The sequence below is a fragment of the Pangasianodon hypophthalmus genome, chromosome 2 (genome assembly GCF_027358585.1).
Source record: "Pangasianodon hypophthalmus isolate fPanHyp1 chromosome 2, fPanHyp1.pri, whole genome shotgun sequence".
Taxonomy (NCBI): Eukaryota; Metazoa; Chordata; class Actinopteri; order Siluriformes; family Pangasiidae; genus Pangasianodon; species Pangasianodon hypophthalmus.
In genome coordinates, this window is record NC_069711.1 from 29,765,110 (window position 1) to 29,791,798 (window position 26,689).

The following is a 26,689-nucleotide window of genomic DNA, read 5'->3' on the forward strand; positions in this document are numbered from 1 at the left end:
TTCCCTCACAGTTTTCTTGTCTACCAGTATGCTGGAAGAAATTCTTTTTTTGAAGCCACAATGAATGTCCATACATTTCAGCTTAGCCACAACTAGCTCTGGACAATTCTTTCAGTTCTTTTTTTTTTAATACTTCCCACATACCGTCTCCAGTTGTCACGCAAATATGGAAATAGCGATGTCCCTGTAACCTACTATACAGAAATACTTTCATTCTCAGACCAAGTCAGCAAGTTGGAAGCACACAATTGTATAGAATGTCTTTGTATGCTGTATCATTACAATTTCCATTCACTGGAACTAAGAGGCCCAAACCTGTTCCAACATTCCAATGGCCATGTACACAAAGTGAGCTCCATGAATACATGGTTTGCCAAGATTGGGGTGGAAGAACTCGAGTGACCTGCACAGAGCCCTGACCTCAACCCCACTGAACATATTTGGGATGAATTTTAACATCGACTGCACCCCAGGCCTCCTCACCCTACATCAGTGCCTGACCTCACTAATGCTCTTGTGGCTGAATGGACACAAATCCCCACAGCCACACTCCAAAATCTAGTGGAAAGCCTTCCCAGAAGAGTGGAGGTTATTATAACAGCAAAGTGAGGACTAAATCTGGAATGAGATGTTCAACAAGCACACATGGGTGTAACTGTCAGGTGTCCATAGACTTTTGGCCCTATAATGTACATGAGTGTTTATGAGGGAAATAGACACTGTGTAAAATGTGAAGTACTTGTGAGATTGCTAGACAAATTAGTTTGCAGTAATGTTAGCCAATCGTTTTATTCTTAGATACCCCACATTAGCTGCATTTTTAATGCATGCTTTTACAGTAATGACAATCCTCAAAGTAATCCTCAAAGACATTTATGATCATTAGACAGAAAAGGAAGGAATGCAGAAAAGGAAGTCTTGCATTTAATGACAAAACACAAACTACAAAACCCTGAGCAACTTTTTTTTATCTTGAAAAAAGTAGGCCACTTGTTTAGGCAGCAGTTTATATTTACAGGACTATATTAGGTGTGAAGAAGAGCTAAAGAGCACTAATTTATTGCATTAACATGACTTTTTTTTTAAATATGTTGTTCGAATTGTTTGTTCTGTAGCAGATTTCTAGGAGTGGGTTGTATGTGTAGGTGAGTGTATGTGAGTTTGTGACACCACTGAGAGCAGATCAATAGCACAGCAGCCCGACTGACTGTCGCTGGTGGACAAACAAACCCAGACGTTGGTTCCAGATTTAAAAAAAAAAAAAAAAAAAAGCTTACTCACTTCATCTAGTCCATTCTCTTTAATGTGTGCTTTCAGAGAGATCACACAGAGACAGATATTCATTAAAGCAGTTTGCTTAGTCTGAAGTAATCATTGCACTTCAGGATGAATTTTTAAAGTAGAACCAGTGTTTTATTCTTCTTATACCACAGCAATTTCCCAACACCAATCATTTTTATGTATTAAAGAATGACAAGCCATATTTTTTATCCATTTGTAGCTACACTTAATGTTGTGGAAAATCATAGTATGACAGAGCGGATCCCACTTTAACTGCCTGTTAAAATGATTCCTACTTCAACTTGGCGTCCATTTTTAAGTGAGTATTCTCCCTTTAATGTCTCCTACTTAGGGTTTAATTATTTGTTTAGAAAAGTATTGACATTTTACAGCTAAATACCACTCTCTTCCTGTTTTTACAACTTGCCACATAGCACAGATGAACCAGGAATATTACAGTATGCAAAGAGACTGTGATTTTAACAGTGTCAATGTTATTTTTCTTTTTAAATAGCTCTTTATAATGTTAAACATCTAGCAGTGAATAATTGCTTTGCTTGGTTACTATGGTATGCTTGGTATGTACTATTCAATATGCAAACTAGGCTTATTATAAACACTTAAAATTATCACTACATACACACACTGAAAGTGGTGAGGGGAAGTGAGAGAGGTTTGTTTTTCTGGAACAGGAACTGAAAAGAGCCACATATAGGGGTCTGTTTTTGTACAAATCCAGCTCCCTACTGCCATTATGTGGCAAAAGTGCTAAAATACAGGAGAACTGTGTGAAATCTAAACTTCATCAAAATCTTTGGATGGTTCAGAGTTCTAGCCACTTTCTAGGCATAACACTTAAATCTTTAATTACATGAAGAATGAACAATCTCTTGTTAGAAATGAAAATGAAATGTACACCAGTTGCTAACATTGCTTACAGCTGCTTTAATTTAGAGCTTTTAGAAACTAGACGTCTGAACACATACATGCGATACATGAAAAATTCTGCAATTTACATCTGTCAAAATTATCCCATCCAAACATTTTTAATGTACTGTGTCTACATGAGTGACAAGTAAACTTCATACTCCCACTTCTTATAAGTTGTGTGCTACACTTTTAGGGGGAAAAAGGGGGCTCTTCTAGGGTTCTTTGGATGGTTCAGAGTTCTAGCCTCTTGACGTCTTCTATGGGTAACACTTTGTGCAAAGCTTGAAGACATGAACAATGTTTTTGCAAAGTTGAAATGAAAATGAAACATCTGCCAGTTGCTAATATTGTTTATGGCTGCTTTAATTTAGAACCTTTAGAAACTATAAGCCAGAACACACACATAAAACATGTAACATTATCTAATTTGCATTGATCAACCTTCTATGACAATGTAAAACTTCTGCCAGTTCCTAATATTGATTACAGCTGCTTTAATTTGGCGCTTTTCAAAACTGGAGATTAGAACATGCCTGCAGTACATGTTGATTGTACTGACTCCATTCTCTTCCAAATGCGTATTTAATGTCTTTCTTTGCATTGTAGGATGATACCATTATGAGCTTTGGATAACAGCTTCTTCATATTCCATGCCCTCTAATGTCACTTCTTCTCTTTCTTCATGGTTTGACTTTCCGCCAGTGTTTAGCCTATAAAACACTCCAGATTCGAGAGTTTGATATAAACCACAACACTGTTATAGAACACCCATAACCTTTAGCTGTTCTCCATGTGCACAGAAAGAGGTAGAGCGTGATTCAGTGGAAACCGCTACACTTAGATGGATTGGACTTTATAACAGAAAAGAGTTATGAGCTGAGAAACAGGGGCAGAGGAGTTTGCACCCTACGCTTCGGCAGTTGTAGCATCATTTGCAGTCTTTTGTTTACATGTACTTTATTTCCCACGCTTTGAAACCGCACTCAGCATACTCAACCTTTCTCTAAAGGCCACTCAGAAAGCAGCAGTGGAACAGGGCATCTCATGCCCAATTCTTTCTCAACCACACGCCAAATTAGATTTAATACAAAGAAAAAGTCTGGAGAAAAGTTATGACTTTTAATCTCATTTAATCATAAAGGAATGGTTTGAAGAAAAAAAAAAGCCACAATTTTCCACATAATCTAAACTGTGCCAGGATATTGTGAAATTAGTGTTAGTATTATAAGGTTATAAATTTTCTGAATTTTTAGAATTTTCTATATAGAGTTCTGACATTCTTTTTACTGCAATTTGTTAGAATCTTTTTTTTATCAACCTCCTAACATTATGAAAGGTAATTTCTGCCAGAAAAAGGGATTATATTATTTCACACTGAACTACAGGGTGTAACAAAAGTCTCCATACATAGGGGACTGTGTAAACCAGCACCACGTCGGGTGTGTCTTCATCAGTGGATGTTTGCAGATGTTTACTTCTCAGTCTTTTTGAATTTGTTAATAAGTTTAGCAACAGTGTCGTGTGTGAAGTGCTTGCCATGTTTCCTGTTAAAGTCCATCACAACCTTGCGACAGCTTCCCGATCCAGCCATGCGAATGATTTCAATATGTTCTTCTTTTGTCACAGGCATTCTTAAAAGCTATCTAAAAAAAATAAATATAATATAAACTAAGTAGGAAAAATTTTAGTAGACCTTTTGCTAAAAAGTGTTCATTTTCCTTATGTATGGAGACTTTTGGGACACCCTGTATTTTTCTAAATACAAACCTTTTTCTGATATTTTACAGTATTAAAAATATTGTAGCTTATGCAAAGCAAGCATATAAAGGTTTGGATATGAATTTCTAAAAATGAGTTTACGGTTTTAGCACAGAAAGATGTTCATTACACAGTTGCTCCTGTGAAAAAAAGAAAAGCAACCACCGACTATCAAACATTTTGCCTGATCAGCTACATTTCAGATTGGTTCTTACAAGTTGAAAGTGTTAACTCTTTACATAGCTCACTCAAGCATTACTGTCACAGACTAATTTTTACAATGTTAGGAAAGACAGGAAGAAAGTTGAAATGAAAATAAAGCCTACAGCGTTTGCTAATATTGCTTACAGCTGCTTTAATTTAGAGCTTTTAGAAAGAAGTCAGAACATACATGCGAATAATCTTTTAAGAAAGGTCTACATTAGTGAAATGTAAACTTTGTTGAAATCCTTTCAAAACACACTCCCAGTGTAAGTATTCCTGTAAGTTATCGCTACACATAAAAAAAAAAGGTTCAGGGTTCTAGCCAATTGAACTCATTTATGGTTAATACTTAGTACAAAACTTTATTTACATGAAGACATGAACAATGTCTTCACAAGGTTTAAATAAAAATGAATCCTACAACTGTTGCTCATATTGCTTACAGCCACTTTAATTTAGAGCATTTAGAAACTAGAGGACAGAAAACACATGCAATACAAGTAAAATTGTTCTGACTCAATTCTCTTCCATATTCCCATCTGTAAGTACTGTTTTTCTTCACATTGTAGGATAATACTGTTATCTGTGAGCTCTCTTTACACAACTCAGTGATGTACTACTGTCTCAAATTAACTTTTATAGTGTTAAGCACGGTTTTACCAATTGTGTTTGAGCCCAAACGGAAACCACAAATGTTCATTCCATGTTTACTGCGTACTTTATTGAAATGTACTTTTCCCGAGACAGCGTAATGAGAGCATGGTGGTTGGTTGATGACTCATCCAAAAGCGCAAACAATCTGTACTAAAAAAATCTTACCAGAGATATCTTCTTATTCTTAGGTCATTCCCTTTCTATTTATCCCTCACAACCTTCATCTCAAGCCTGTGGGGTTCCGTTTCCCATCTGTCTTTGTACTGATGCACACTGCAGCTGTGGACATTGGGTTTTTCCGGACCCTTCCTCTCAGGAGTCACACATTAAGTTAACAGGAGGAGGAGAAGGAGGAGGAGGAGGAGGAGGAGGAGGAAGTTGGGGGAGACTTTGCAAGAATCTATAGATCTGGCCTGCAGCAAAACACTAAAAGAGAACGAAGGAGTTCTTTGAAATAGAAATTAGAGAGTAGGAGGATAAAACAGGGCAAAAGAACACAAAGAGGCGGAGAGAGACATCAGAAACTGAAACATAAATAGATATAAGCCTTGAGAAAGGGAGAAAACCAGAACAGGCACGGTTATTACATAACATTCGTCTTCTTTATGGTTTCGGAAAACCTCTCAGGCAAAACGTAAAAGATATGCACGTTTTACTGATGTTAATTCAGTATATTGAGAAGGCTCACAATTATCTTCTTACATGTAATTTCACTTCAAACACCAAATTTAAACCTCTAGGTCTGCAGCACATTTATACAATTAGTCTTTTAACACAATCCAGCTGCTTTCATGGGTCCTGAAAGCCAAATATAAACTACAGAACACAAAACAGAGAGAAAGAATGCATGGGGTGATGATTTGTATTCAGAAAGTGTTACAATACATTATATTATTCTATACCAGTCTATAGTATTCTATTCTATACTATATTCAACTATATATAGTTGTAATTCAAATCGCAGGTTTATATTAATGCGCTCGTTAAAATGCCTTATCATTTCTATAGTAAGTCACTTGTATGCTGGACTCTGCACATAATCAAATAAAAGAAACATGTAATTGTTGATATGATGATGATGTTTATTTATCATTCTTGGAAGGAGTCTGCAGTGTCAGCTTTTTGGAACTGTCAGAGGTAAAGCTGTAAATGTTTGCTGCATGAGAAAGTTTTCAGGACAGAGGATTTTGTGCTTTTGTGGTTTCTTGGTAACGTAACAAGCTACATATTTCTCTTTTTAACTGCAAGAGAAAGAGAGAAAAAAAGAGGTTTGGGAAAGGATAGATTGTTTAGAGCTGCTATAATGTAAATGATAACAGGAACTTGCTTGTTTTGTGGATGTTCCACAACATTAAAAGTGCAAATGAATAAAAAAGTACAACACATTGTTCTATCACTATTAAGTGCAATACACACATAGTTATATTAGTAATATAGCATACACTCTTGTTTTCCAAGATCTACTTTTTTAAACTAGCTGCTTTAATGTTGGAGGTCTGTAAGAATTTCTCTCACAATTTCATTGTGTAAACTGTGATGTGACAAATAAAACTTTGCTAAATAAAAAATAAAGCCTGATAAAATCACCAGCTAAACATGGACAGGAATAGTTAGTGAATAGTTAGTGCTCTCCTCCAAGCGTGTAGCAGCTCAAGAAGATGAGTGCGACATCATCCATACACAATTAGTCTCATGTGGATACTGTAGATTTGCACCTAAAAATTGCTGCTGCAATCATAAAGACTGCCCTTTGCCTCATCCCAGAACTCTTATTCACAATATGCTCATACTGAACATCCTTAACACCCTTTGTACTGTTTGTCTTTACTCTTCTACACCAGTATACTGAAATTATTTATAATTCCTCTATCCAGTGTAACTCAGAAGAAGTTCCCTTTCGAGTCTGGTTCTCTGCTCTCCTCGCCTCTGTCGCCTGTGGCTTGCTCATTACATCCAGATGTCTGTAAAGCTGCTTTGTGATAATGTCTAATGTTAAAAGTGGAATGGAAATGCAGTGGAAATGCATGGTTGTGTTTTCGTCGCTGTGAATAGTAGATGGGAATGGATTCTTATTCTTAGGAGGGTCTGAGGTTTTCACATTAGGATTTATGGTCAATGTGGACCTGCCTTAATTTCATCCATCCCAAAACAGCCCTGAATGTGAGACTCTGCAGGATTGTGTGCAATCTCGCCGGCTATTGTGCATGAGTTAACCCCCTGATGTTCTTCTCTTTATGTGAATATTTATTTGATAGCGTGATTGCCTTGCTGAAATGGCTAAGCTTGGAGAGTTCTTGTCCACCTCTTCAGGCTGCCAAGTGCGTTTTGAATCATTCCAGACTCCAGATACACAGAGGTCATTTTATTTACTGCAGAAGATACCACATCGGTGTAAAGTTCTCAGACGCCTGAGGGCTCAGGGAGTGTTATAGCAGAATATACCTGCTAACTACGGCCATGTGACTAGCTTTATGGATGAAGTAAATTTGACATCTGTTCTCTCAGAGTCTATAATCTAAGTCTTTGTTTAAGTTGAGTGTCAACTTACATTACTCCTACATCCCTTCATTCATTCACTTACTCACACCCACACACACACACACACACACACACACACACACACACACACACACACACACACACACACAAATTGTCATACTATCCTTGTGAGGACCTTCCATTGACATGAATGTTAATGCGGCTATTTAATGCTATGGCAAAATTTAAATCTAACCCTAACCTTGGTCACAAAAACAAAACATTTAATCTCTTTTAGTTTTTTTTTTTTAATAAAAGCTGCAGTTTTCCTAATAGGGACCAGACAAATTTCAGCACAAACTGTCAGATATTCCTATCCTTGTGGGGACATTTGGTCCTCACCATGATATAAAAACACACCCACACACAGACACACATCATGCATCAACATCTGTCTTTGGCTATCTATGCTTCAGATTTAGCAGCTGTGAAAGGAATATGGCCAACCTGTCAGAAAAAAGGATCCAAATTCATCCCAAATCAGCATAACTGATTCACAACATAAGCTGCCAGTCAAAGGCTATTGAGCATTGTTTTTTTTTTTTGCATAATTGACTTCAAGTTAAACCAAGGAGTATGTTTAAGTAAACTGAGAAAAGTTATAAATTACTAGAAGAATCTAGATCGAGAAGTCCAAAATTTTTATCATTCTAATTAAGCACTTTAGGCACACAACATATTTCTGTTCTACAGTTAATGCTAGTGCTGTCTGAGTTTTTTATCTATAGGCTTAATGGCTTTAACCCTCAGGGCCTGCCTTTAATTAATAAAGCACTCTTGAGAACCCCATTAGAATCTGAGAGCAAGCAGTTAATAAGATCCACAAAGATTTATGTTTCCTTATTTAACTGCTATTCTACATCATGCTGTTTGTTCTGAGTGATTAAATTGGAAAAAACATAGGAAACTTCAGGTGTTAAAAAAGGTTCGAGTGGCATATTGCCACACATACTAAGAGAAATTCATTACTTTAATATGAAGATCGACTGTACCTATGTGAAATAATTTCCTCTTCATCCAAATGTTTTAATGTCCTAATACCGAAACCTTTGAAATCACTTTTCATTTCCATGCTAGTGTTTTAATTTGCACTACAAAACTTGAAAACCTTTCTAGCACAAGCACTATGTTCTGGTGTGATATATAGAGTAAATACCATCCGTCTTCGTGCACACACACACTGCATAGGATTGTATGAAGGCGTTCACATGCAGCCCAATGTAAAACACATGTCAGGTCTGAGTTCCAATCACACGTCACGCATCAACTCAAACCAGATTCCAGCCTAATAGCCATTGATAACCTGATGTTCTGGACAGATGAAGCCTTGGCATGCAGAAGCTCTTCAATGGGGGAAAGGTCTTTAATTCACTTTTGTTTACTTACTTTCTTTTCTAATCTTGGTGTGGAAAGTCAAAACTGTTAGCTTCAGGACTTCGCTAGATTAATCAGGGTGTCCAGGACTGTAATTATTTGCATGATTTTCACAGACTTAGTTCAAATTAAAGCAATATGATAGTTTGAGAAATTGTATGGGTAGAGACATCCAAATAATACATAAGTTTAACATTACTTAAGAAATGATGCATGTAATTGTCAGTCAAATAACTACCAAAGCCAAAGTTAAAGTACTAAAGCATAAAAGAAACAAAACCCTACTACCAAACTACTAAACTAATACTTAGGTAGTGCATTAATCTTTTCACTGGATCAGATTTACTGTACAATTCAGAATGTGCGAAAATGATGGTGAAGTCCACGGTTTTTCAGGACATAAAATAGGCAATGTATTAATGTAATGTAACACAATTTGGTCTGTGAAACAACAGAGGTTCGTGGCAGATTTGAGGGTGTGACAGGCAATATAGAACTGAATAAACTAAAGAATCTCTAGTAAACAAAATGAACAAAAACTCCATTAAATTTAAAAAGTAGGAAGTATGTAGCTGGATGTATCAAATGTACAATTTTTATTAATTACTTGAATTGAAGTGAAAAGTTCACCAATTAAAACAACTCAGTGACAAACTGGGAACAACTTCAAGTAAAATTACATAAATTAAAATCTTTAAACAAATATAACACACCCTGTCACAACCTGTGTTGAGGTGCAATTAAAAAATGAATAAAAAAAAGACTAAATTGGGTTTTGGTCAATCTCAGTCAAGCAAAAAACAAAATGATGAAAGGAGAAACCTCATCAGGGTTAGCATTTGCTAATCCAGTGCACAGTAAATGCTCATATTTTTGGCATCCGTGGAATATCAAAATATACAAAACAAAACTTTGTCCAGATGAAGTCATAGGAAAAGCTATGACCACATAACCTACGCCTCGGTGTAACTTTAACCCCACACGAGTTTTCACGTGCATCGGCTTGTGCGAATTTTAGCAAACTTGAAATTATGAGAACATGTCGGCCTGCCAGCTGCAGGAATTCTTGAGTGGAGCTTTAACAGAACTGAACATCTGTTACACTACCGCAAGGAATAACCTTGGCTCATATAAAGCATGAAGTCATTTTTATTAGTCATGTCCAAGTAACTAAACCAGCGCCGTATCATAACTGTACATACAATAATGCTTTATTATTAGCTCAGGAATATATATATATATATATATTTTATGCACATAGAGGCGCTGCAGTAGCATTGTCACCTCATAACTTCAGGGTTCCTAGTTTGATCCTGAGCTTGATTTACTATCTGCATGGAGTTTTACATGTTCTCCCCATGTCTATGTGGGGTTCCTCTGGGTTCTCTGGTTTCCTCTTATGTCAGTATGTGGATTGGCTACACTAAATTACCTTTAGGTATGAGTTAGTGTGTGAAAGTGTACGGGCGTTCCCCTTTCAGGGTGTATTCCCACCTCATGCCCAGTATTCCTAAGATCCGCAGCGACCCTGACCAGGATTAACCATTGTTAGAGGATGAAAAGCTGGGCTTTAATGGTGGAAAGATACAAAATGGGAGAGAACATAACGATGTCACTCTAACGCGACAACCCTGTGGCCAGTTCAGTGAGACTTCTCATTTAACAATTAACATAAATAATACTTCTAAAAGTGAAAGAGACAAAACCTGGATTCCACAGTGCCCAATATCGATATCACCAACTCTTTCGTCAGTACATAAATTAACTTGCGTTACTCCAAAAACACCTATTTTTTTAAACTCTTCCAAAAAGATTTTTTTGTTTTAGAACCTTTTAAAACTTTTTTTTTACTTTTTTGGTGTAGAACCTTTAAGGTTCCCCTATAGGGGCAAAATGAAGAACACTTTCTAGAGTACTAAAGATTTTTTTTTTTTTGACATTTATGGCTTTTGTCATTAAATCTGTAAATCTCAGTAAAACTGCTGCCCCTAATACACTCGCAGCAGTGTTACTGATGTTCTGAAAATGGTCCTCCACCCAAAAACTTTCTGGTCAGCGGTGGTTTTGTGACCATCCTTGTCCAACGATTGAGGGCTCAGAGGGGGGCTCCCAATTATTCAGACCAGTACATGGGATACAGTCAGTAATTTTAGGTATGCATTTAGATAAAACCTTGATGTACCCAATTAACTGGCAACTCAGTGTAAACAGGATACAGTTGAAGCATAGCGATAAGCAACTGAGGTTTATTGCAGTGGTTCTTTGGCAGCTCTGGGATTTAATCTGACAACCTTCCAGTCATTAGCACAGAACAGTACCTGATGAGCTATCACTACCCTAAGCCAAATTACAACCCAAAGTCACGGTATGAGACGGCCTCAGTTCAGCAATAATGAATATAACGCATAGACAAAAACCATCCTAACAATTTCCTAATCCTTGGGTGCAATAAAAAAAAAAAAAATTATACATTCCCCCTATAGAGTCATTCTCTCAAGCGAACCTGATGTTGATAGGTTGATAATAATGATAGGTTACACTTCATTTTGGCAGCCATTTCCTCACCACGCTGTTCCACCTTATTGGAGCCTGTTGGCTAATTACGCCACGTGTTGTTTACAACGCACACATGTAACGATCCTGTCGTTAAAAGGAACAATCTAAGGGAAGTTAAAAACACGATCCATATGCTATACATCCAATCAGATGCAAACATAAAGTCAGGTTTGTTCATGACTCATTTTAACTAAAGCGTCCACGCTGTGTTGAGTCAGTGTGAGGAAAATCTGGTACCTGTTAGTCCTGGTAGTTATCAGGACTAACCAGGAACGGACCTGAAGCAACAGGAATCAGGTTTATGAAGTCTTTAAGACAAGTTAATTATGCTCTTTTATTGTATCTGGATTAAATACCTAGCGGTTTCCTAATAAAGAGTTTGACTGGAAAGGTAAAGTAGGTATTCAGCTAGCTAGGTATTTGACTATCTACTGTTCTCTTTTTACAGCAAATATTAGATTTTTTTTCTTGCTATAAAGATTATCAATGAATGGATTAACCTCAGTAACAGGTTTTCTAAATAGCTTAGCCAAAAGTGGGGACTTGCATGTCATAACATCTTTTTAATATAGCCTGGGGATGTGTCTTATTCAAGGGTGTTATAGTGTTATGCCAATGCAAGCTGTTCCACTGCCAGCTCCGAGTTCAGTCTAGAGAGAAACATAAATAAATATTAATGAAGTTAAAAGCTTATGGATGTTATACTTGCATACATAAGCTTCAAACCCCATTAAGAACCTGTAAGAACCCCTTGAATGAAATTTACACTTTTTTTTACTTTAGCCAAAAGAAGTCTAGACTGTGAGATTACGACCGTCTTTAAAGATTATTACTTGTCAGACTGTATGACCTCCCAATAAAATCTTGGCCGAGTTCTATAACAGGCTGTACTCAATGTCACATTATATAATGAAGAACCTTTAAAAAATGTTTTGCTTACGTAGGGATTGCATAAACAGAAAAGTTCTTCAAAGTAAGCTTGAAATAATAATAAGGAAATGCGTTTCTGTCCATTAGCATGTTTCGTTTATGTTTCATTATTGCCACTACTGTATTACTGTCTTGTAGGTTTCACATCATCTGATACTGTCCTCCTATTGGTCGACTGGAAACGACCTTCATAGTAGCCTTCACATACTGAGACTTTAATCAAAAACTTTTAATACTTCCAGAACTTTGTCATTGGCTGTCTTAGGTTGCAATGGCACCAATGAACACGTCACGTTATGCGTTCTATTATTATGCGCTGATCTCAACTCACAACCAAACAAATCTTTAGTGTGTGATTTTTGACTGTACAAAATCAGGCATAATCCCATACAAAAAAGCTGGCCTAAGGGAAGCTTATAGTGGTCAGTTTAGTAATGCGCAAACAACATTCTTAAGCAGGATTCAGAGACTGAATACGATTTTGAGCACCAACTGACCAGAAACATCAGTGAAGTCTATTACTCCAGAATTCTGGAGCATAGAAAGATGTTATCACCTTTAGGTCCTCGTCCACCTCGACTAAATATATGTCTTTTTCACTTGGGTTTGAGAATCTGGTATAAGACGAAGGTACTGTTTGAAACTTTGCTCATTCTTCCTTCCAGCCAGGGGCTTGTGCCCAGTCTGAGGCATTGCCCATCAGTGGGCTTTGTTTGCTTGGCCAGAGCCCACTCAAGGATTTCACATGCAGTGTGTCTAGAAAAACTGCACATAAAGTCAGGAGCTCTGTAAATTTAAGAGGGGATAAAGCAGGAAAAAAAGGAGAGGGAGGATGCATCAAAATACAGGATAAGCAGAAGAGGAGGAGGAAAGAATCATATACAGTGTTCATAAGGAGGGAACTCCTTTAGAGAGAGAGAGAGAGAGAGAGAGAGAGAGAATTTCCAGCTGATCACTGGAAAGCAGCAGCAGCAGCAGCACTCGGATCGGCTGCATGAGGATCCTGCGGTAAGTCAGATTTTAATAGATCATAAATATATTTGTTTGGCACGTGCACGCTTTTCCAAATTGCAAAATGCGCGTTCACACAAGCGCGCGACACGGCAGCGCGCAAATTACCGGCACTATCTAAAAAAAAAAAAAAAAAAAAAAAAAGAAGAAGAAGAAGAAAAAGTCGGAAAGCCGGAGATGATTGACATTTATGATAATCTTGAGAATATCTTGAGAGTCTGCTGTGCTGGCAACCCTGCCATGCATGAGATGCAATATGTGCATACAGCATGCAACTTTCTCCACTCATTACTGCTGCTTCCTTTGTGAGGACGTGGCTCTTTTTGCAGTTTTTCTTCCCCCCCCACCTCCACCTCCACCCCCCTCTCTTTGTATTAAAACATCTGGATTTGGAAAGAGGTACAGGGTTCACTCGTTCCACTTAACAAATAGTCCCTGTGCACGTCCAAAAAAATTGCACAGAGCAATCTTTCATATATATGCAAACTTTTTGGAATGTAGCTCACAAAACAAAATAAAAGGAAAAATTAATAGGCTGTGTAGAGTAATGAGGCAGCTTTTCTGCGCATGCGCAGTGGGAATTGCCCTCACTGAATTTAGTGCTGCACACTGTGGTCTGTGCACGTTTCTATTCTGTCCTGCAGGATATTGGATTTAAAAGGACTAGTGTGCATTTTCATTAATAATAATAAATCATAATGATTTACTGAAGGCACAAAATGTGAACAGAAAATAAATGGATGCAGAGGAAGATGGAAGGATCAAAGATGGATTAGAGTCAAATATATCAGGAGACGAATAAACCTGAGCACTGAGTCAGTGCATTGTGCAACATTCCCAGTAAGGTATGTCCAACAAGCCAAAGTGCAAAAAAGGAAAAGAAGTTGACAGCATGTTTAATCATCATAAAGGAGCCCAAAAATCTGCCATGCATGAAAAATGGGGGAGCGAGTCAGCCCGAAGACTCTGTTTAACATTCCTACATCTCAGTTAAACACTGCAGATTTCCTCTTTCACCCACTCCTTATGGTTTTGAAAGCCAAGGAAAGTGAAAGTCTCAACATTTTTCATAAAATTCCCAGCCAAAGTTCCCAGGATACAGTAACTACAATAACACAGGGTCATGAGTGTCAGTAAAATGGCCATTACATATTTTAATCATTTTAATAAGGTAGTTATGAGAGAAAAAAAACATCTAATAAGCTTTCTTTTTTATGTGGAACATGTAGTGCATTACAGGTTATGAGGATATACTTTTTAAAATGCCTGTCACCAAGAAAACATTTGCAATTCAGGTCCTAAGAGTTCACAGAACCGTAAAGAGAACACTGATGCAGCACACACACACACAAAAAAAAAAACGGACAAAGATCTTCAGAAGTATTTCATGAGTAAGATCCAGTGAGACTAGTCAGGAGGCCCATTTACCTCAATTGTTGTGCATTCTGAGATGCTTTTCTGCTCACCACGGTTGTAAAGAGTGGTTGTTTGAGTTATCGTAACCTTCCTGTCAGCTTGAACCAGTCTGGCCTTTCTCCTCAGACGTCTCATCAACAAGGCATTTCTACATTGAAAACTGTAGCTCACTGGATGTTTTTTTTGTTTGGTTTATCACCCCATACTGTGTAAACATTAGAGACTGTTGTGTATGAAGATGCCAGGAGATAGTGAAATGTCTGGCACCAACAACAATGCCATGGTCAAAGTCACTGAAATCATATTTATTCCTCATTCTGATGTTTGATGTGAACATTAACTGAAGCCCTTAATCTGTACTTGCATGATTTTATAAACTGTGCTTCTGCCACATGATTGGCTGAACTTTCAACACATGTAATGGTTATAATTGTTAACAAGCAGTTAAATATATAATTAGCACAATCAGAGCTATAATAATAAAGAGAGAATTTCCAGCTGGAATTTGCTTGGAAGTGGACACATGATCATACTTGGATCATTGATCTTTTTTGTTGCTGTTGTGAAGATTGATGGCATCATCAATCTTCTTTTAAGAGTGGCAGTAGACGGATGTGGCAACTTACAAGATTGCAGATAACCTTGTTAATAACACAGGAAGAGGCTCTGTGCTGTTAATCTCTTCAGGGGGAAGTGTCAGCAAATATTAACTTTAAAACAAGTTCTCATAATTCTTATAATTTTTGAAAAAAAAATGAGTTAAAATAAAACTATACAGCATCCTCATGTGTTCAAACTCAAAATATTATCAAATGAATGTGCTTCATATATTTATTTTTGCTTATATTTATGAAGGGTGCCAACAATTATAGAAGCCTGTAAAATGTTGACAACAGGTTACACTGATGGCATGTATTTGGGTTCAGCAACATAAATGAACACTTCTGGCACATAGTCTAGGTGTTAATTCTTACAGTTACTTACCCTCTCACAATTCATGGATCCAGTATCCACACCTTTGCTTACTGAATACGCAGAACTAACACTACAGTTTCATGCATTCTTTCTCTGACATGTAATCTTGATACTACATGGATGCCAAGCAGGACAACATTGTACCTGCATCTATATCAGAGGTTCCAACACTGCTAATAAGATAATCGTAGCAGGCAGGGAGACAAAATTGAATTTTACCACAGACACTCTAGCATATGTCGATGGATGGGATTACTCAATGCTAACAGCATGAGACCACACTGACAACCTCTTGTTTTTGAAATTGGTTCAACAGATCAAAGTTTGCAAATTAACATTCACATGTTAAAGTTTTGGTGTGAACCAAAAGTAAACACCACCAGAAGCAAAATGGGACTCTTTCACGTCCTGCGTCCTTTCCCCTTCAGTGAATTGGCTTTTCTGTTGGGTGAATCTGATTCACATTTTATCTGACCACTGTTTTAACTGAAAAAGCATAAAACTGAGGTTTTCAGGTGTCGTCGTGGCAACAGGGGTCAAAATCATAAATGCTAAGACTAAACCTATGACTTATGCTATTATTATCATTATTATTATTATTATTATTATTATTATTATTATTATTATTAAGCATCAATGTTGAATTAACACTTACAGAGATAACATGGGCCAGAGTGCTTATAAACTTGGATTGGTTGAGACTTTTAGTAGCACTCATGCTGCCTTATGCACTGAAGGAATGATCATAAATGTCGGTTCCATGCTAACAGCTGAACATGAAGTGGGAACTATAGGAACAATTTTGACACCTTAGTTTCTGACTAATTAGGCTACCTAACTAGAATACATTAGTGGTGAATTAAAATACTTCATAATTTTGTCGTTACAGGTAGTAAAATTTTTTGGCAGCACTCATGCTGTCTTCGAGCGCTGATGGAATTATCGTAAACATCAGTTTCCATGCTAAATGTTTCATATGAATATTGTAATGACAAGTAGGCACCATAAGAACAATTTTGATACTTAATTTTCAGACTAATTAACCTAACAAACTAGTGGAGAATTAAAAGACTTCATAATTGCATCTTGGCAGGTAGCAAAGGAGTACTTTACCTCAGGAGTATCTGAGGAGCTTGTGAGACTGTAATGTCTTTTGACAAGGGCAGAAATAGAGGTCAAGCTTTGGGCAAATAAAATAAACATAAGAAAGCACAAGAGCAAGAGAGGTAGGCAGGAGAAAATGCAAGGACTTCATTTACTACTTTGCAGGTAGTAAATAAGACTGTTTTGTGGAGCTTGTGAAGGCAGCATGAATATGAGGCATGATGATGGCCTTGATACTGAAAGACTTATATAATTTAAACAGTAATACTATGCACCTGCATACACCATCCTGACATTTCACGTAATGTCTGTGAGCTAAAGGTAGGGTGGATGTAAACATAATATAGCGCAGTGACAGATGTACGCTGCGAGGGGTTTGATGGGGGAGGGGGTGAAGGGAGGTGTAGGAGAGTGCTCAGGAAACAAGTAAAATTACAGCCAAAATCAACATAGCCCCCAGGGCCAAGTTCTGCACCACCTCCCACATCTCTGTCTGTCATTTTTCTATCTACCTCTCTCACTCTCGTCTCCTTCTCTTTCTCGTGCTTTCCAATGTTTATTGCAATGCCAAGAGCTCGACCTCTATTTCTGCCCTTGTCAAAAGACATCACAGTCTCATTTTAATGTTTTTTCCCCCCAACTCACTCTCTGGGCTTTTTCAAATCACCAGCACTGACCAGGTGTCCTTGGGGCCCGTTCAGCATGAGCAAACACAATTTATGGCAGATTGACTATCACAATAAATGTGGTCACTAAACAAACACTATCATTTTCTCCATGCTGTGTGTCACACATTTCTGCCTGCCGCCTGAAGAATGGATTTACAAACCAGCTTGCTTACACTGTGGAAAATAACTCAGTTTTATTTTAAATAAATGGCTCAGTGTTGATTTATGTTATACAGTCAAACTATTATTTTTAGATTTTTAGGAGAAATTTGTCCAAATTTGAACAAACAAGCGCATTGTCGTAGAATTTTGTTTAAATCAATGCAAACAAACTTGTAAGAACACTAATCGTACCATAAAGGAATGGGTTTGTACTTGAAACTTAAATTGAAAAGTTATCTGCTGCGCTGATTACACATTTTTAGCGCAATTACAAATGGAAAAATAAACTCAAACATAAGGATTAATGGTCAGATTTCACTGATAGCTCCTAAAAATAAAAGACTAAGAGCTTATTTTCTCTCACCATTTTCCAGCAACATCATATTAATGAGAAATCCAACAAAGAAATACTGGAAACAGCAAACGTTTTGACCCAGTTGTGACACAGAGACTCAGCTAGGCTAGTTAGTGATGGTTCCGACTGCGATATTTACATGAAAGTTGAAGCTTTGGAACCTTATCCGAGTGCACAGATGAGGAGGTGAGAGAGCTGGACAGTCTAAAGGATTAAAGCGCTGCTGCATTACTCTGTTTAGGTAGACATGAAATGAGAGCAAATTTCCTAATACCCATTATGACTGCATTGTCTCTTCTATGTACTGAATGCATTACATCCTTCGGAGATCTGTCTACACTGGACTTATTATAGTCAATGCTGTTATTAGACGGCGCCTGATTTATTTGTACCGATCCATTCCTAATGAATATATCTTACCCATGCATCTGCAGTAATTATGCTGAGGCTCTGCCAACATGCAGAATTCATCATTTTTCCATTACTCTCAAGGTTCGGTATTTATTTATTTATTTATTTTCACACTCTCTCTCTCTCTCTCTATCTGACTATTTTCTTCAGGTGTGGTCATGTCTGGATTCTTTTTACCTGTGCTGTTGCTCCTCCCCCTGGTGGCCTCTGTCCCATCCCCTTCCAGGTCACCACCCAAATACTGCCGCAGGTGCTGCGATCACCTGGACCCGCCCCTCAGCAGCTCGGCCCGTCCCGTGGCCTATCAGACTCCAGAGGTTCGAACGTTCATTAACATGACCATTCTCAAAGGTAAGGCTAAAACTACATACACACATCGAAAATCTATCTTTTCCTAGTATACAGGTTAAAACCAGTTTAGCTCCTTCTCAAGATCCTTGTGAAATCTTCATTACTTCATACACCTCCAGTCAGGAATTTATTGTTTCTTATGTTTTATTACAGATTAATCTGTAATGGTGTCATGGACTAAATAAAAAGGTGATGAAATAATATAAAAACTGCTCCACTGAAAACCTCATTCTTTGTAATTAAGGACTCGCTTATCTAGGTGCTCTCAACTCTTAATGTGGCGTAGAAAGAATTTTCATTAAAGGCGTGAACTTAAGGAAAAACTGTTACGCCTATAGTGCTAGGATCAACTGTGAGATAAATATGTGCAGTGTGCTAATATTAGGGTGATCAACATCTAGGATTTTTTTTTCCAATTACATCTAAATTGTTTGCATAAAAAAGTATTTTAAGTGTAAGTGAGCACTTCAGTGCCTGAAGTTTAAGCAAAAAATGTTGAAAAATATACATGTATATATTACATTAGTCAGAATGAATATGAATACAGATACAAACAATAGGTGGAGTAGTCTGTTTTTTTGCTTTTTTTTTTAAGAAAGCTACAGACTACAAGTGTGTACATCGAGAATGTGATCCTGCAAGACGAAACACAGTTGATGTGTACATTCATTGCGTGTGTATAGCGTCATTTTTAAACGAACATTCTCTCATCGGCCACTTAAAGTGTGTCCCAGCATTATAGGAGATTCTGAAAGCATGTTCAGTGAACTTTTCTGCTCTTTCTGGAATGTAACAAACTGAAATAAATCTAATAATAAAATATTATTAGATAGCTATTGTAGTCAGCTGTAGCCTATATAACAGTTTCGTGATTTGGGAACGACATTATTACCTTGAAACACTGTTAGATTTCTTAGTCACATTAGATAGAAAGTAGAAAGTTTTCCAGAAAGGTCCACAGATAATCTGGTTCAGGGTTCAGAGTTATGTTCTGTAAATTGCTATTTGTTGTTAGAATTTGTGAACAGTGTTTTCCAGTGTTTCCAGGGCATAGTGTTAGGTTTAACATGGCTATGGCTATATTTTTCACACATGAACAAACTCTTCTGTTCTGTGTATCACTCACTCTTCCACTCACCCACTCATTCACACCCTCATGTTGTTACCTTGCTTACTTACTCACTCACCCACTACCATGCTAGCTCATTCAGTGCCTTCCTTCCTCACTCACTCACTCACTCTCTCACTCTTCTGCTTTTAGTATGTGCCTACTTGAGTCTCAGATTAACCAAGCAGCGTATCAGTGTTTCTGTGATCAGAGAGGAACAGAAGTCCTATATCATATGTAACCCAGTGATGACCCTAAACACTAGCTACACCCACTAACATGCTTACTTTCCCCCGCTCTGTCTCCCTCACTCACACACACACACACATGCGCACTCAGTCTCTCACATGCTGTCATCGCTTTTCTCTGCCGGACTCAGGGTCTAACACACAGAAACTCAAACCAACCCTCCAGTTCTGAAAACTGGTGCACTGGCTCTAACCCCAGACCCCTGCATGCAGACCACAGCTCTCGGCTCTCTTCTGCTTTCTTAATCAGAAAAACCGAGCTGACTCAGTAGAAGTCATCCCGAGAGGCGATAGCAGGCTCTAGAGGCGTACAGACCTGGCAGGAAACTTGCCTATGTGGCAGTAAACTACAAGCGGCAACATGTGTGTTGTGTTTGTCTGTGTTCTGAGATTACAGGCTTGAGAATACTCAGCTTCTTGCAGACTGCCTGTGCTTACTCAGAGCTCAGTAAAAGCTGTTCTGGTGGATTCACTGGAACAGCTATGAACAGGAACAGTAACAATGTGTGGGTAGACGATGTACAGATCAACTTTACTGTGAAATAGTGCTTGTGAAATTCAGGATCCATATCCAGGGCTCAAATCCTTATATACTATACACACTACATTTCTCATTTCTCATGGCTTTTCACATCAGGATAGTGAGTTCCAGGTAAGAGCCAGTAAAGAGAAAAAGACCGTAATACTCTGTGGCTATTGAACTTGATGTGTTAAGCATGACTTGGCTGGATTTTACTTAGATGGATTTCATTATTGCTGCCTAACAGCTGTAGGGTTCCTAGTGCATAATGTGATCCGTGTGGTGTTTGGAGTCACTCACTCACACATTCACTCACCCACTCATCCACTCTTTGCCCTGCCCACTGACATCATTGCTTACTTACTCAGTTGCACCATCACTCACTCATTCACTTATTGACTTTGCTACTCACTCCCTCACCAATACACACTTTAAATTTCCATGCCTCCATCCTCTTATCCATTCATTTGTTCCTGTCTCACAGGCGATAAAGGTGATCGAGGTGAGAGAGGAACTCCGGGTAAGGCAGGAGCAGAAGGTCCTCCAGGTTCCAGAGGTGCCACTGGCCCTAAAGGCAGCAAAGGGCAGGCTGGAGCTCCAGGAGACCCTTGCAAGACACAGCACTCGTCCTTCTCGGTGGGCCGCAGGAAGGCCCTCCACAGCGATGACTATTACCAGGCGCTGCTCTTTGATACCGTCTTTGTTAACCTTGATGAACACTTCAACATGTTTAAAGGCAAGTTCTACTGCTATGTGGCGGGTATTTACTTCTTCAACATCAACATCCACACGTGGAACTTCAAGGAGACCTACCTGCACCTGATGCAGAATGAACGTGAGCAGGTGATCCTGTATGCTCAGCCCAGTGACCGCTCCATCATGCAGAGCCAGAGCGTCATGCTTTCTCTTGAGCTTAATGATGAAGTCTGGGTGCGCCTCTTCAAGCGTGAGCGTGAGAATGCCATTTATAGCGATGACGTTGACGTCTACATCACCTTCAATGGCTACCTGGTGGCTCCTGCCGCATAGAAACCCCATCGCATGGATGGTATCCCAATACTGAGAGTGGGAATTGTGGATTAAGGTTTCTCTCAGGGAAAATTTGTGCCAATGGAGTTCTCTGAAGAGGAAGGAAACAGTTCTAATTTAATAATAACAATGCATTAGGTACATTTAGCTGACAGATGATTAACATATTGGTGCTAAAAATAGGTCACTCACTAACAATTTGATTTGGTACCTTTGGTACCCTTTTAACCCTTTTGATTTTTGCTGTGTTACATATGATTAATTTGGCTGCAGAGCAGCCTCATTAACTTATCAATGAGCAAAACTATGCAGAATATCCTTTAAATCTTCTCAGAAGCTTCTTCTGAGCACAGCATTATACATTGTGAAAGGAAACCAGGTCAACTGTACTGTATCTGTCCTTCCAAAAAATCCTCACTTCCTGAAAGGGAAGGGTTGACTGGAAAAAACTCCAGACTTATATAAGCATTTGTCCTGGATCATCGTTTTTACTTTTTACTGTGTCTCTGGAACTAGCCTGGTCTGAGTAAAAGCTTATGTGTGTTGAGGTCTTTGCTTATACCAGTTGGATAGGCTTTTTCAGTGCCATTAACACCAATACAGAGTGACAGGAGTGAAGGTGCAGCAGCAGCAATGCAGGAACCAAAAACTCAATCCATCCTGCTAACTTTCAAAAATGCAATGAAAAAGAATCAGTCCATTTTTTTTAGCATAAATGCGGAAATAAGGCATTAGATAGTTGGTGTGTGGTAGAGGATGAATATATTATGAAGCGATATGGTTAAATGAATTGTATCAACTTATCCCGTTCCCTTGTACACTTTTGGTGTAATGACATACGACTGGATTCCAGTTATAAATTCATTGGTATAAATGAGCAGCTGCCTGTAATATCAGTCAGCTGGCTATTTATCAATAACAATAACAATTATGTTTTCTGTTTTTTGGTGCATTTTAGCAGATTTTCAATGTAGGTCATAGCTAACATCTTGTTTCTACAGTGTCAATAAACGTGGCAGGACTGGCATTTAATTGGTTTTTAAAAGGTAAAGTAATTAAATCAAGTGTCATTAGTTAGATATTGGGTAATATGAGGTGACCTAAATAGTGCACAAATATTTAAAAAAAAGAAAAATACCATTACCCTTGCATCTGCACTGTCAGTATCATTATTGCAATTTTGGCCCAAAGCGGTTTAAATATGATGGGTCTGGCAGATTCTGATTGTCACTCCTCTTGCTGCACTCATATCAGCTTAGGCATTTTAATGATGACCATGAAAATAGCAACAGGAACAGGAAAACTTGGCTGATGCCCAAGCAAATTAGCATTACAGATGTGATATACCACTAAACTATGCTTGGCCCTGTACAAAAATGAAGCTTGAAAGTTTTTATACACTCCCTGTGTGTTAAGACAATGCACCCAGAGGGATTCATTTTTAACATGATTTAGCACTTAAGTATGACAAAAAGGAGGCTTTATGGTAAAACGGCCACAAAGCATAGCCAAGGCAATCAATTTTGAACAGTTTGGCACAGTAAATATACTTTTCTGTCTCATGTGCAAATGCACCCCATTACTCATGATTGCATTGTGTAAAGCTCACACTGTCACATTGTGGATTGCTAGGATGGTATGGTATGGAAGAACTAAGGGACAGTGGAACATCGAAAAAATATACAGAATAGTGTTAAAGTGTCTAAACTGAGCTGTCTTAATTCTGTGCCACTGATATTGATTGGAGCTGAAAGAAAAAAGAGGCCACCCATCTGTCTCTGGAAGGAAACCCAGCCGCTTTAGGGCTGCTGTGTTTATAGACACCAGAAACAGGAAACCAGACCAACTATCTTTAATCACAACCAGAGAACAAGTCAGTGAGAGAGAGTAATGAAGGACAGGGGGGTGGGTTCTTGCTCGGAATAAACCGCACATCACTTTTTTTTTTTTTTTTAACACTACCTAATAAAATAGCCTGTTGTCAAATGCAATATTAGTCATTAGAACAGTTGGTAGAGGCCAAAAAAAGTGTGTGGGTTGGACTTATATTTGCTGTTAAAGACATTTTTACCACCTAAAATGTCTAGTTCTGGGCAGAGAAAACCACTCTTGGCTGAGGCAGCGTTAATTCAACATTTATGTTATTACTGCATAAACAATTAAATGAAGGGGTATAAGCAGGTCATGGTGAGACAGTGTCTACAGAAAACTCCAACCATTTGGATCTTTTTAAATTTGCCCCACTGTATAAATGTGGTTTTAATGGCATTGAGGAGGTTTACAGTGTTTGCTTATTTTGGATAAGTTTTCTGCATGTATGTGTGCGAGTCTGGGTTTTGTTTAGTCTTGATTTCCAGGTTGTTTTGCAGCTGTAACCTCCAATTCAGGCCTTTGACAACTATAGCCATAGCAAGTATCTGACAGAAACACTATCAAGTTCCTGTGTTTGTCTCAGGCACTGCCATGTGACATAGTTATACTCGCTTCACTGTGCTGCTAGAAAATACATCTGTGTGATTTTCAGTTGATCTTACTATCAAAAACCTGAACCACAGAAAGGCCTCAGAGTGAGGCTAGTATTGGCTGGAGTTAGTACATCACAAGAAAATCCAAATTACATGATTTTAGGTGATCCTACAATCAAAAACCTGACTCTGAGTGAGGTTAGTATTAGCTTGAGTGAGCATATAACAAGAAAGTCCATTTTCAAGTGATAATACAGTCAAAAACATGCCTCAAAGCGAGGCTAGTATTTTCTGTAGATAGCATATTACAACAAAATCCATCTTCAGGTGATTTTGTTATCAAAACATGCCTCAGAGTGAGGCTGGTATTAGCTGGAGTTAGCATATCAAAAGAAAGTACACTTATGAGATTTCCAGGTGATTTTGCTATCAAAACTGAACCAGAACAAGGCTAGTTTTGGCTGAAGTTAGCATATCACAAGAAGATTAAGATATGATTTTCAGGTGATATTGCCATTTGATTCAGAATAATTGCTAGTATTGGCTAGAGTTGGTATATGACAAGATTTTCAGGTGATCCTACTATCCGAAAACTGACCTCAAGTGAGACTAGTACTGTCTAGAGTTAGCATTTCACAAGAAAGTCCATTTATGAGATTTTCAGCTAATTCTACCTTAAAAAAAACTTGCTCAGAGTAGATCCATTTCAAGTGATAATACTATTAAAACATGTCTCAGAGTGAAGTTTGTATCAGCTGGAGTTAGCACATGACAAGAAAGTTCACTTATGAGATTTTCAGTTGATCCTACCATCAAAAAGCTGGCTCTAAGTGGGACTAGCACTGGAGTTTTCAAATAACAAGACAGTCCAATCAGAAACCTGACTCAAACCTGCAATCAGAAACCTGAATGATCAGAATGAGTATTTTTTAGTATATTACCAGAAAATCAATTTTCAGGTTACAGTACTATCAAAAAACATGCCTTAGCTTCAGTTAGCATATCAGAAGAAAGTTTATATATAGTATGAGATTTTCAGGTGTTTTTGCCATTGAAAAACTGACTTTGATTAAGGCTAGTATTGTCTGGAGTTGGTATATTACAAGAAAATTCTTTTTTTCAGGTGATCTTACTATCAAAAACATGATATGGGGTGAGGCTAGTTGTTAATCAAATCAAACAATTGACTGGGAGGAAAGCTTGTATTGACTCGTACAAGCATATTAGCATGCTAACATAAAGTAAGCTGTCACTTCCAAATGGAGCTTAGCAAACATGGCTCATATACTTTAATCTTGCCAGCAGAGTTTATTGCTCAACCAAAATCTGCTCCATTCTACATCTAATCCAGATGTTACTGTGGACTTTCAGATGACTGGAATTAAACAAGGCAGAGGTCAAACACCAGAACTGGAGCACTTAGCACAAAAGGCATGAAGAAGTTCATATTTCTGTCCCAATGATTTGGCTTGGGGTAAATTGAGGTAATATTTTGTTACGATCTCCTATCAAGAATTGAGAGTCGTAACAGCTTGCCTAACACACTGAGCCTTTCCATACCGCTTTTCACACTTGAGCAAAACACATATGTCAGCCATTGAAATTATATCATGTTTGCAATTATAAAAGATTTTGTTCAAGCTGGAACTTAAACACCTGGTGTTCTCCAGGTGTTTCTGATGTCGGGCCTAAAATTGATGCTGTATTATAACGGTGCTAAATTGTAGGTTTACTGGCAAAAGTGCACTTTTTTGTATACATGAATATAAATATTGCTTGTATTATGTAAATACATTTTTATGTACCAAATATTACCATTAAATTCTTCAGCAAAGTGACCCTTGGTCAGCTTCTGTGGTTTTTACTAGGATAGTATAATATAGCATGTTACAGCTCTGATAACATCCTGTAGGTTTGTTCTTGTGAGCACATCCATCTGTGCCTTCTTATTGTGTCTTGCTATAAAAATACTTTGGCAGTCTGTGTACCCTCAGTGTCCTCCAAACATTGTGCAGGCTTCACTTTATCCTCTGCTGTGAGTGTGTGCAGCCTGGGTTGTGATTACAGGGAGAGGGAGAGAGAGAGAGGGAGAGAGAGAGAGAGAACTCCACCCTACCCACTAATGGAGGCAGAGAAAGAATAAACCCAGGCTAGAGAGTGTGCACTAGGAAAAATCTCTTCGCTTCCTCTGTAATCAACCTCCTGTTCCCATCGTGTTTCTTCCCCTCCTTTTTCTTTCCCCTTTCATCTCTTCTCTACAATTTCTTCACCTTACCATTCGTCTCTTCTAATTAATCTGCACAGTTTGTCATCTTCTTACCTCTACCACTCTTCTGTTATTATTCTGTACTCCTTCGACCTCCCCTCATCTGTAATAGTGGTGATCTACTCTGTAATTAATCTGCACCGGTGTTAAGGTTTAGCTTATAAAAAAAATAAATGATGTAGTTTCAACAATTTCATTTGTAGATTGCAATGTGCAACATCAAGAGTGCTTTAAGAGTTATTAACGGTTTATAAGTACAAAAAAATGAGTACTTTATCTGGTTAAATGACTAATAACTCAATTCATGGACTGTTTACATACACTGATTATTGCATAATCCCTTAAACTCTCATCTTATTCCTTATACCATGGCAC

General features: G+C 38.0%; 1 protein-coding gene across 1 annotated transcript; it reads left to right on the plus strand.

Annotated features, from left to right (window-relative positions):
- Nucleotides 1-13,102: 13,102 nt before the first annotated feature.
- Nucleotides 13,103-25,886, plus strand: c1qtnf6b (C1q and TNF related 6b). The gene is made up of 3 exons (XM_026933564.3): nt 13,103-13,233; nt 18,478-18,678; nt 21,039-25,886. The coding sequence occupies exons 2-3, from the start codon at nt 18,486-18,488 to the stop codon at nt 21,581-21,583; spliced, it is 738 nt and encodes a 245-aa protein (XP_026789365.1). The 5' UTR covers nt 13,103-13,233; nt 18,478-18,485; the 3' UTR covers nt 21,584-25,886.
- Nucleotides 25,887-26,689: the final 803 nt, after the last annotated feature.

Excerpts from the sequence above, each read along its gene's own strand:
- c1qtnf6b (XM_026933564.3), top strand. The coding sequence starts at position 18,486 with ATGTCTGGATTCTTTTTACCTGTGCTGTTGCTCCTCCCCCTGGTGGCC. Across the intron at positions 18,679-21,038 it reads TAACATGACCATTCTCAAAG|GCGATAAAGGTGATCGAGGT; the intron begins GTAAGGCTAAAA and ends CCTGTCTCACAG.